General features: G+C 37.4%; 1 protein-coding gene across 1 annotated transcript; it reads left to right on the forward strand.

The window, feature by feature from the left end:
• Nucleotides 1-2,756: 2,756 nt before the first annotated feature.
• slc2a15b (solute carrier family 2 member 15b) lies at nucleotides 2,757-11,454 on the forward strand. The gene is made up of 12 exons (XM_043247021.1): nucleotides 2,757-2,887; nucleotides 4,618-4,716; nucleotides 4,821-4,981; nucleotides 5,110-5,234; nucleotides 5,549-5,694; nucleotides 5,804-5,936; nucleotides 7,407-7,594; nucleotides 7,684-7,794; nucleotides 8,009-8,110; nucleotides 8,871-8,946; nucleotides 9,243-9,370; nucleotides 9,772-11,454. The coding sequence occupies exons 1-12, from the start codon at nucleotides 2,843-2,845 to the stop codon at nucleotides 10,024-10,026; spliced, it is 1,569 nt and encodes a 522-aa protein (XP_043102956.1). The 5' UTR covers nucleotides 2,757-2,842; the 3' UTR covers nucleotides 10,027-11,454.
• The last annotated feature ends 1,234 nt before the right edge of the window (nucleotides 11,455-12,688 follow it).

A 12,688-nucleotide genomic window follows, 5' to 3' on the forward strand; every position in this document is an offset into this window, starting at 1 on the left:
GGGGGAGTTTTCATTTGGATGCTTAGAGACGTTCAGAATACACAGGACACGATAAAATTATATTTTGGTTAATTGCTTTTAATTATTCATTTATTCATACTTTTGAAAGACAGGTATAATTAAACATGCAATCATATAGCCTATTTCTTTTTGTCTTTGTCATTGCATTTACACTGCAATAAATTAGAACGATGATTTAAGAATAAAAATGGAATACAGAAATATGAAAAAAAGAATGATATGAATAAATATGAAAACTAAAAGTCAGAAATTGGTCCAAATATCTGTCCCACAACCAAAAAATAAACAACACACCCATTTAACAAGCATTTAATTATTCAAATCTTCAACGTTGACTATCATCTTATTATCTATTGAAACCCACAATGATATTTCAAATATTAAACTCAACATACAGTAATGTGAAAAGGTTAGGACAGTTTTCACGTTTTGAAGTAAAGTCTCAGATAATCGCATGAAAGATCACACCGTGTCATTATTTCATTAACGAAAACAAAGCCAAGATGGAAAACCCATGTGTGACAAAGTTAGGACACCCTACGATTCATCTGCCTGTAGATCTACTTTTTAGTAGCAATAACCTAATCATTTACTGTATGACTTTATCGGTCTCACATCATTCTGGAAGCCTTTTGGCCCACTCTTGATCCAGTTTTATTGAGGTTTGTGGGCATACGCACCTCTTGGCACATGATATCAGTTGAGCTCTGGACTATGTCTGGGCTATCACAGAACCTTGATTATTTTCTTTAAGCCGCTCTGTTGTAGATTTTCCGCCCAGTCTTGGCAGAGCTTTGGGATAAAGAGTGACTGTGAGGTGCCCAGGTCGTGTGGCTGCAAAACATCAAAACAGGGTGTTTGTGCTGCTGTGCATTATGGGTAAACATCTCTACTCATCTGTTCATCTGCCGTTGTTATAGAAGACTAATGGTTGATGCAACTTTGCAAACCTAAACCATGCTGCCATGCTTTTTTAGATAGATGAAGACTTCCAAACATGCCATACTTGTCTCGCATTTTTCTAACTGTACTGTCATGAATTTTGTCATTCAACACGTTAACTGAGGCCTGTGGAGCCTGCGGTGAAGTCCTTTGATTGTATTCCATTATTTTTGAGTGTCGCATAGTCTGATGCTGGAGGTGGATTTTTTTGGGATGTCCACTCCTGGGAGGATTGGTGTTGAGCAAGCGATTAATGCTAAATTTCTCCAAATCAGTTTCCACGAGGAAACAATGCCTTCTACATTTTGGATGTCCTGAGGTTTAGCACATTTTCACTTAACTTTTTACCTATTTTTTCAGTAAAAGTTACTGTTGGTATTGTAGTGAGTTCCTCCACGTGTCCTGATGCAGTCTAACAGATACATCAATGAATGAGTGACGAGAGTAGAGTAGAGTAGAAAAGAGTCAATAACCTTCTGTGTGGGACAATAATTGATTCTTCACAAAAAATTGCATGATTCTATGGACCTCATGCTAAGAGGCATATGACCTGGACGACATACTCAGAAAAGCACATGTAGAAAAGTCGGCCGGCAGACGTCACTCTCTGATCCCCAATGCATTTTTCATATATTGTATGTATGTATGTCATCTGTGTGATTATTGAATTAGTTTTTGTGTGGGAGCATCTTCTTATATTCATGTGAGAGGAGAAAGGGCCAAAAAAATGTAAAAAGGCCAGAGGGAGGTAGTACAGTGCCGAAAGAAACCCGAACACAGAACTATTATTTCAACATTTGTCAAAGGTTAGTCACAAGGCTGAGCAACTGGAGAATATTTGAAACTGAGGGAAAACAAATGTGTTTAATATATATTTAAGAAGTGCACAAGAAATTTTATGGGTTGATATTGCAAACAATTCTTTTGAGTTGAGTCTATGTGGTCTATGCTTTTGTCGATCTTCTTAAAAACGATCATTCGCCCCTCATATGGAAATTTAGTCGAAACCTCAAAGCTCCACAGAAAAGACAGAAAGTCATTCAGGTTTGGAATGACGTGGGGGTGAGGAAGTGATGGTGAACTATCCCTTTAAGTCCTTGAGGGCCTGATGCAAAGCTAAAGTCGCCAAACCATAACTAATGTTTTAAGGCTTGCAGTGTAGTTTCACGTGAGTGCTTGAAGAGCAGTGATAATTTGAGCAGTTTGGTTACGGCTGATGTATAGATTTCAGTGTTTTATGAGCATGATGAAATGCTGGCAATGTATGGGATCAGGAGGTTTAATTCCATCACTCTGACATCTTCATGAAGCGTAACCCTATCTGTCGTCTGTCTGTAGAACGCAGAGACAGAAACAATACAATCAGTCACTGGTTTTCTGTTCTCTGGCTGCACTTTACCTGTAGACTGAAAAGGTAAGACTATAACATAGACTAAATACACAAACAGTTCACCCAAGTTATATACTCAAAAGTATATAGCCTGTATGATACCTCAACATCATCGTTGAGACATTGCGCACACGTGCATTTTGTGTTAGCCGGGGCAAGCAGGCGTTCACTCGCGCAGGCAAAATCCAGTTAATTCGAACAAAGAGTTAAATCACGGGGGTTGTTAACATGTGACAGTGTCAGTCTCGCATTTTGACCTTTCAAAATGGTGAGAAATGCTTGAAGGAGGAACTTCATTTGACAGCAAGCAGGGGTTGGTTGAACGTCATACGCTCTCCCTCCTCCTTATTAAATGTGCAGCATTCAGTCTTTATTCAGTCAAAAATAGCCTGCACTGGAATGCCGGTGGTATAACGTTTTAAGAAGAAAAAAAAACAATACCCGCTCTCATTCCAGTTTTAACCAGAGAGCCAATTTCTTCGGTGCTAGATGGCAGAAGAGGTTTTGATAGAACCTAATGGGAAAAGTAGAGGGGTAAGTAGGTCTCATTTATTATTTGAATATCAGGATTTAATAATACTAATAATATGTATTTAATCAATTTTGGACACAACGACTTTTGAGAAGGAGAAAATATTTTTTTACATTAAATAAACTTATCACACTATATCTTGTTATGCATATTTAAAATTTAGGTTTACAGGGGAAATATGGAACTCTTTTTTTTTTTCAAAATGTCTTTATTTTGTTTTCGCAATTGTCTTTAAATCTGCAATTTAATCTCTTTAATTTTTTTTGCTATTAATATATAGCTTATATCCAAACTTAAAACTGTGCGTGTGTAAGCATGGCCCCATCCATTCTGCATGTAGAATGGCTCATAAACCTGTGTTTTTTCACACTTCTGTGCAGAAAGCACAGCCGGGCAGCAATATATACATTTCTATAAATAAATGTATGATCCTTAGATGTTGGAAGGCGGCTGTCCAAAGTCCAAATTTTCATTTAGCATTTCGATTCTTCAATCTTTACGGTCGTGACATGTTTATAAATGCAAAGCATTTTTTGCAAGTGGCTGTCATTGAGAACGAATACTGTAAACACCTTTTATATGACAGTGCAAAGGCAGCTATTTGTGTGCCTGGCCTAAAAAGTTTCCACATTATTGTGAAATTTCTTTATATGAAGTAAATAAATGAGGCTTTTACTTTTTTTTTTTCACTGCATCTTGTGAACATCTTGTGCCTGTTGCAGAGAAAGCTCTTTTTCTGTGCCCTGTGTGCTCTTTCTGTGGTCCCACCCATAACATTTTATGAAATTCAAGCTCACATCCTAAGCTTTTATTTAAATTTTCCTGTTATATAATATCTGTGTGCATTATTAATTCATTGCATAACGAGTTAATATAAACAAGTTCGGATGGTTTGTGAAAAAAAAAATAATGTATTACTGTTTGTTATCATTTTTGCTCTTTTTTCACATCACTTATTCACAAGTGAGTTTTCCACTTCTTCTTCTTAACCTGAGAGTTTATATTATTTCGCTGCGTTCTGTTTGGCAGGTGATGGCAGTGATTTCGTACGTGTGCAGGGTAATTATTGTAACTCAGTTTGCCTGGGCAGTGAAACGCTCATGCCAGATCTAGTCATGGTTCACTTGCACGCTAATGCAGTCACATGCTGAATGGATCCGTGCCAGAGTCTAATACTTTAGGCTCAGTTTACGGTTTATAAACAATATGACGTTTGTGCAATCAAGTGTGATTGTGCGTGTCGATTTCGGTGCATTGAATCAAATCTACTCATCCTGTCTGTAACTACATCTCATAAATGTTAGAATCCCGCGCAAACAGTTCGATTTGGTGTAGGTGCATATTTCCAACATGTTAGTGCATTAGCTTTTAGCTCAACAGCGTTGCCCAATAAGTGCACAGAGGTACATATTTTTTTATGAGACCTGGTTGGTCTATATAGCGGCACTGCTAGGGTTTTTAGGCCCTTTGCACCGATCATGATGTCTCTGTTCCAATATAATCAGCAGCGTTAAATACGCAAAGCTGCTTATTAACCTGATTTATGATTAATGAAAAGTCTATTCATATCCAAATAATTTTAAGCCAAAGCAGATTCCTTATAAAATCAGCTTTATGTTATAATATAAATAACGTAACGTGCTTTATCGAAGTGCCAGACATCTTATGAAAAGTTGAAATGTTATAATAAACGGCTACCTGACTTGGTCGTCTATGACTTATGTCTCTCCAGCATCTTACCTCATCCCTGTTGGCGGTAGCGTTCCTGTCTTCCTTCGGGAGCTCTTTGCTGTATGGTTATAACCTGGCCGTTGTTAATTCTCCCGCAGAGGTGAGTGACACCACAAACGCGGCTGATTCAATCCAGAACTCGTTAAAAAGAATCGATTCTCATATCGCTGCTTGACGCGTAATGTCTATTTGTTTTTCACACAGTACATAAAGAACTTTTTTAACCAAACCATTGTCAGTCGGAATGGGTCAGGAGTGGATAAAGAGACTCTTACGCTTTTTTATTCAGTCACTGTGTCCATATTTGCCATCGGAGGTCTGGTGGGCTCTCTCACAGTGGGAATGCAGGTTACCAGATTTGGGAGGTACAGTACGCAGCTTATGCGCGTTTGCCCTCTATTAAACCTAATGGGAATAGTTTCTGAAACGCTGACTCATTGTATCGGCTGACCAAAGTTCAATAGCTGCTTGAATGCATCTTTCTCGTTTGTAGGAGAGGGACACTGGTACACAGCACAGTTCTGGTGTTCATCGCTGGAGTGCTGATGGGCTTCAGCCGATTATGTGGATCTCCAGAGATGATCATCATTGGACGCTTCATTATAGGGATACACTCAGGTTAGGTTTAATATGGAAGGCCTCAAATGCCAAAAATGACTTACAGCGTAATTTCCTAAGCGATTTCACGAATGGGGTTATAGTACGGCAAATAAAAACAAAAGCTCACGATATAGATATGCAAAAATGGATTTTAGCGTGCATGTGGTACATGATGTGTAAGATTAGGGTTGTGGGATAGATGCGCATCAAACGTACGTGAAAACCGCTTATCATACGCTCGCCTGTCATATGCATGCAAAACACATTTTCAATTTTAGTAAATATCTACACAGAAATATGTATGCTGCTGTACCGATACTGTGCTTCTGCAGGGATTTCTCTCAGCGTGGTGCCCATGTATCTGGGAGAAATTGCTCCAAAGAATCTCCGGGGCTTCTTAGGACTCGTGCCCAGCTTCTTCATCTGCATAGGAGTGTTTATCGCTCAGATTCTGGGACTTCACGAGATCTTGGGCAAGGTGACGCTCTTCTGATTTTACCAACAAGATTGTGTTTCTCTGTCGTGATTATCACAGATTGATATGTTTGTAACTTTTGTTGTCCTTATCGTTTGCTTGTTCCACACAGGAAGAGCACTGGCCTCTGTTCCTCTCTCTGGTTGTGGTGCCTACATTTATACAGCTCATGCTGTTGCCGTGGTTCCCAGAGAGTCCCAGATATCTGTTGATGGAAAAGAGGAACATTCACGCCACTATCACAGGTGAAGACTTATATTCAAAAGAACGAGTCACCCACGAATAACAATTTTGTTAACCATCATGCTCTTCCGAATCCATATCACAGTCTTGAGTGGAATCGTCAAGATTATCAGGAAAAAGCAACGTTTTGCTCCACACAGAGCGACTGCGTAACTTCACAAGACTTAAATAAATTGCACGGACTATTATATTGCTATGGTGCTTTTGTTTTTTGAAAGACTTCTATCATTCATTGTAATTGTGACCACTGCATTCTCTGGTGTAAACCCTAGTAAAATGTAATATGTTTAAAATACATTTATTACGTGCTATTTCACAAGTCTAATTTAAATCTATTAACATATATTAACTCACAAGACTTACTGATATGGACATTTTATAAACTCCAGTTTATCTTTAGTTGGATTTCAGCATTACTTCTGCACAATGAAAGTGCATTAAGTATAAAATTAGCTTTAAGCATACCAGTTTTGCAGGATATTTTTATGAAGTACCTCAATTTGTATTGCACTTCTAATATACTTAACATGAACTAAATGTATTTCAAATACGTTTAGGGTATTTATTTTTCACTAGGGAAGTTTGAATTTTTTTTGCTATTGTACAACTTAAAATCTTCAATGAAAAAAAAAACAAATCTGAACATTCGCTGCATTAAGGTTGATTGAATAGTGTTGGAGGAATTAGCGCACAGACCAGCAGACTCTCATAAGCTGTTATTGTTCACTCCGTGATCTCAGGCTTCAGAAGCCGAAACTACAAAGGCCCGTCGGTCACACAGCAGCTACCAGGAGAACTCGCTGACTGCAGCAAAGCATGTGAGACAGGATTAGAGGAGAGCAGCAAAAATAGGAAATCATTTCCATACAGAATCATTGCATATTTTTGCCATTTAAATGCAAACGCTAGATGAATGAGATAATGAATTAAAGATTGACATATATTAGATAACCAGCATCAAAGTATGCTTATCTTATATAGCCAGAGGAGAAATTGCATATTACATAATAAAAGGATTTACTTAAGTGCAAACAAATCTTTTTGCATTTATATAATATGCAGTTAGCTTGAGCTGTGTTTTGTAAAGTGGGACTTGCATGTATGTTATTTGTGTCAGAATTACTTTTATTGTCTATTTAAAAAAATGGTTCAAAGCGCCCTGCTAAATGTCTTGACAAGCATCTATGGCATTTCTATTTAAACTTGTATGCACATTTAATTACACATTTTCCCACCAAAAAACGACTGTAAATGTAATATTGAATATCGCTATGTTTAAAACGCTATTTCAGGTGACGCTTTAGTATGTTAGTCAAAGCAGGAACTACTTTAAATTCAAAGATTGTTAAGAAGGGGAACTTTATACAGTTGTAGGGGGAACGGAATATGAAGCTTTTTTGATTCTCTGGTGTTAACTGAAATAATCTGATAAAAGTCTGTAACGATGTTGGGATTCTGATTGCTCTTTGCAGCGCTCAAGTGGTACCGTCCCAAAAGTAATATCCAAGCAGAGGTGGAGGAGATGCAGGAAGAGCAGCGCTCTTTGTCTTCGGTTGAGACGGTCTCAGTAATGCAGCTCCTCAGGGATCCGTCCGTTCGCTGGCAGCTCGTTACGGTCCTCGTGGTCAATGCTGGGATGCAGCTGTCTGGAATTGATGCGGTGTGTGTGTGTGTGTGTGTGTTTAGTTACGATGATCGTTAAATGGCTGTGACGTTATTTGGTTTTAACTAAATGGTTTTAATCTCCAGATTTGGTTCTACACCAATGCCATCTTTGAGAATGCGGGTATTGTTGCTCATCAGATTCAGTACACGACCGTGGGCACTGGAGCCATAGAGGTGATCGCTGGACTCATAGGGGTGAGATCATAATGACTGCTACCGAAGGCATACCTTAAATACTGGGGAAAAAAAAGTTTCATTGACTGTTTCCTGCAATTGTGATTGTTGTGTGGCTTTTTAGTCTATACCGAGTCTATGCTGAGTAAAAATGCTCTACAGCGGCTAATATTAATGTTTCCTAAGTAAGACTGTGAGTAATTCAAAATCTTTTAATTCTCTGGCTGTTGTCCAGTGCTTTACTATTGAGCGTGTGGGTAGGAGGCCTCTGATGATCGGTGGCTTCAGCTTTATGGGTGTGTGCTGCGCTGGGATCACTTTCTCCCTGCTATTACAGGTAAATATGAAAAACTATATTACTATAATTATATCTTAAAGGTACGACATTTTTGGAACGGTAAGATTTCAAATGTTTTTGAAGATCTCTCTTCTGCTCACCCATCCTGCATTCGCTTGATACAAAATACAGTAAAGTCAGTAATAATGCGATATATTTTCACTGTTTAAAATAACCGAATATATGAAATATATTGTTGAACTGAATACGAATAATAACTGATATATATATATTATTTTTGAATATATATAAAAATTATTTGGAAATCCTTCTGTTTTATATTTGATCATATTTACGTTAAATCATTTTTAATAATTATTTAAATAATTATTTTAAATGGTAAATTATTTCACTATATTGCTGCCTTTGCTCTATTTTGGATCAAATAAATGCAGGCTTGGTGAGCAGAAGAGAATTATTTCAAAAACCTAAAAATGTTGCCGTTCAGAAAGGTTTGACTGGTTTTATTCTAGACTAAAACGGTCCTGTATATCCACCTTTTTCCTGACGTAAAAATGAGCTGCGGGGCTTGCTAATTTTATGGGTCTAGCTTCCGGGTTTCGTCCACATCCAGCTATTTTCAGCTGCTCAAAACAGTTTATTTAGCTGCCAGATATTGAAAATCGGAGCGTCTTGTGATATTTTTAAGTATTATCTTAATTACGAACACACTAATGCAAACTGTGTTTCCATGGATACAAGACACATGTTTTATTTAGATATTAAGCATATTGACGTCTGGTTGTTTTGTCTGTGCTAGGCTCACGTCCCCTTCATGCGGTATGTCAGTGTGGCCTGTGTGGTAGGAATCATCGCAGGATTCTGCATCGGGCCTGGTGAGGAATTTATCTCACTCATTTTCATGCCTTCCTCCGTATCGGACTCTTAAAAGCTGCCGTTTATATTTGTAACGCTCTAAATAGGTCACATTTATCAAAATGATGTTAACAGAATTACTTACGAAGTGACGAAGCCAAGGTATGCCGCCAGAAAGCATTTTATTCGAAAGACTAGTACCACCCTTTACGATACATAACTTCATCTGTCCGCAATCATATAGCGGTGCAGTGTTTATAAATGAGTTCAAATCCATCATCGTCATTAATGTGACTTTATGTTTGTTCCTGCACAGCTGGCGTCCCATTTCTCATGACAGGAGAGCTCTTTAAACAATCCCATCGACCTTCTGCCTACATCGTAGGAGGATCTCTCAACTGGATATCAAACTTCACTGTGGGATTTGTCTTTCCGTTCCTTCAGGTAACGTTGTTTTGGGTCAGTTCAGTAAAGATAGAAAGTAGACATATATAAAATGCCCCAAAAATGACAAAAACATAATTTCATGAAACAATAATTACAAAACACATATAAACATACAGATTAGTTATACAATATATATATATAAAAATCATCATACTGTAGATATCATTATTAACATACATTTTTAAGGGGATTTTAGGTTTGTTATAAGCTTGCATCTTCATCTACAGAAAATGATCACCCTATGGATATAATATATGATAATATCACTCTTGATATAGGGCCGTATATGTCATATGTTACATTTGCGCTTGCATTTAGCTACTTTGCCTACTAATGCGTACTATTGACATTACGTTCACATTAAACCGGATAATGTGAGATTTTGGTTGAATTTCTAGATGTCAGCTGGCGCGTTCTGTTATCTGGTGTTCTGCGGTGTCTGTGTGGGGGTGGCAGCCTACGTTTTCTTCATCATCCCTGAAACAAAGAACAAGACCTTCGTGGAGATCAGTCAGATGTTCGCTAAAAGAAATGCTTGCGATGTTGAAAACACGCCGCTGGCGATCACTGACCAGCTCAGCCTCAAAAAAATGAACGGGTATGGTGCGCTTGTGCCTGGAGATGTGGACAGACTGGACAGGACAGAGAAATAGCGGCTGGAGAAAGAAGGCAGTGCTGTTCGTACGCTGTGTTCTGGTGCTATAACCCGCTCTTCTGTGCACTGCGAAGATGTGAAGTTTTTACGAATTAGTCTATCTTGTGTCATTAAATCAAATACAAAAGAAAGTAGCCCATATGACAAGTATAGAGGTTTTATTTGCAAGTCTTCTGAAGCCAAGAGATGGTCTGTGTAGTGAACAGACTGAATAGAGCATATGCGCTGGTTGGGAATCAACAACTTGCTCGAATAGTAAGCGATCGTCACAAGTGTTCAATAGATGCCATATTTGTTTCAGAACTCTCCTGCTTATTTTATGTCATTAACTGGATTTTTTTTAAAGAAAGCATTCATATGTCCTCACACAAAGCTTTCGTGTGGCTAAGAATATAGAGCACATGTCACGGACTACAGTACAGTTCAGAAATGTGGGGTTGGTAAGATATTGTTATGTTCTTGAAAGAGGTCTCTTCTGCTTACCAAGGCTGCATTCATTTGACCAAAAATACACACACACACACAATATCATTTTTTTTCCCCATTTGAACCTATTGTATGGCAGATTTTTCAGCTGCATTACGCCAGTCTTAAGTGTCACATGATCTTTCAGTATTTTTATTACTTTTATCGGCAGCGTTGCTTGATCATTCTTTAATGATTAGAATGTAAGAGCATTTATTTGAAATAGATTTTTTTGCAACACGGTAATTGCCTTTACTGTTACTTTTGATCAATTCTTTGCATCCTTGCTGAATTAATTTCTCACTCACTTCAAATATTTAAACAGCAGTGTACTTTTATCATAAGTTGCATTCAGGTTGCATTGCAAGTGAACTGTCCCTGTTCTGCGAATCGCTTTAAATGAGAATCCATCAGCTCAATGACAAATAACCAAAGATCCTGTCAAGTGGATTTATATTCCTCCTACCTGTTGAAACCTGTGTCCTGTCATATATGACATGGCTAAAAGTATTAATGTTGTTGTCCATGACGATGTTGTTGAAGTTTAGTCCCATCAGTAGTTTTATTTGCAGCCTTATGAAATATATTTTAATGGATTGTATTTTCCTTAAGTCGTATTGTTTATACAGTTCTCTCTCTTATTTACGTAAGGGAGTATGTTGTTGGCTACGTTAGTAGTTTTATTCCAAAATTATTAAATCTAAATTATTAAATAAACTAAATAATGGTAACCAAACTATGACAAAGCGAATCAAATATCTGTATCTTGTAAGGTATTGTTTAACAACGACAATATGTTGATTTTATTTAGTATAAATACTCTTTAAAAACTTTTTTGCCATGCCATGTGACCCGTTTTATTCATATGTAGTATGTGTGTTGATTAAAAACCATTCAGACTGACACGTTTAGGAAGAAACAGCAGAGGGCGCAGCAGGACATACATATGACCACAATTTTCTAAAACATTTTCTCTGATATAGAGCAGGAGTCTTCAATGTGATGATCCCATGTCTAAAAAAAATAAAGGCAGCAGTCCTGTATATTTTAATGTATTTAATGAATTGATGCTGTCTGAGAAAAGGTGCCATGCTCTAAATACGGTACATGTTGTCTGTAGAATTAAATAATTAGCTCATATTATTTGCATTTAATTTTAACTAAAGCCAATTAAAATTACAGTAACACTTTATGCATATTACTAGAAAATTAGTCATTTATTAGTGCTAATTAAGCACATATCAATGCCTTATTCTGCATCCCTAACCCTCCCAAAACCTAAATTTTACCTGAATAACCATTAATAAGCAGCAAATTAAGAATTTATTGAAGGAAAAGACATAGTGTTACCTTAAGTGTTCAAAATTATTACCTTAAAAATATCTGAAATATTACACCCTATAGGGAAAAGGAGTTTAACAATGTACTGTTATAATATTAAATTTAACAGAAATGAGGACATCATTTTTTATTATCTCGTGTAGAATATATGTATGACCCTGAAGCTAAACGTATACATCAGCAGTTTAAAAACAGTTTTTAGGGCAAAAACAAAATCCAAGCGATTTTATTTCATTTGAGACCTCAGGTGTCAGCAGTCGGTCTGAGATCAGTTTGATGGACTGTCACCCCTCTCAGCTCCTCCAGAGACATGCAAGCGCACACTGTCACTGACAGCCCTTATCACCCTGACACGCACGCCGTGGAGAGTACCAGCACATACCAGTCAGGTGCTTTCAACACTCGGAAAACCTGCCACGGAATTCCAGCTCTGTCTTATCTCTCCTGTATGGCACAGCATGTTTTTCATACCTGCCTAAGCTTCCTGTGACTCCAGACGTTTCATCCACAGGAAACCCTGGAGAGCCAAGTCTTATTTTTCATACAGTTAGGTATTTTTGCTGGGAAAAAAAAAAAAAATCTGATTACTGCACACAGAATGATATGTTCTGTTATTGTGCTTAGATTATGATTGCGCTGTTTCTCTTCTCAAATCAAATGATTATCAGTATTATTATAATGCAACGATTTATGCTATAATTAATACACATTTAAAGAAAGAAATGTTCGTATCAATATAATTCCATAATTATTAAGAATATTATTAGGCAATCTTTTTGTGTGTGTGTGTGTGTGTGTGTGTGTGTGTGTGTGTGTGTGCATGCAAGCATTCTTAGGTGATTAAAACTGGTGTG

This window comes from Puntigrus tetrazona, chromosome 1 (genome assembly GCF_018831695.1).
Source record: "Puntigrus tetrazona isolate hp1 chromosome 1, ASM1883169v1, whole genome shotgun sequence".
Classification (NCBI taxonomy): Eukaryota; Metazoa; Chordata; class Actinopteri; order Cypriniformes; family Cyprinidae; genus Puntigrus; species Puntigrus tetrazona.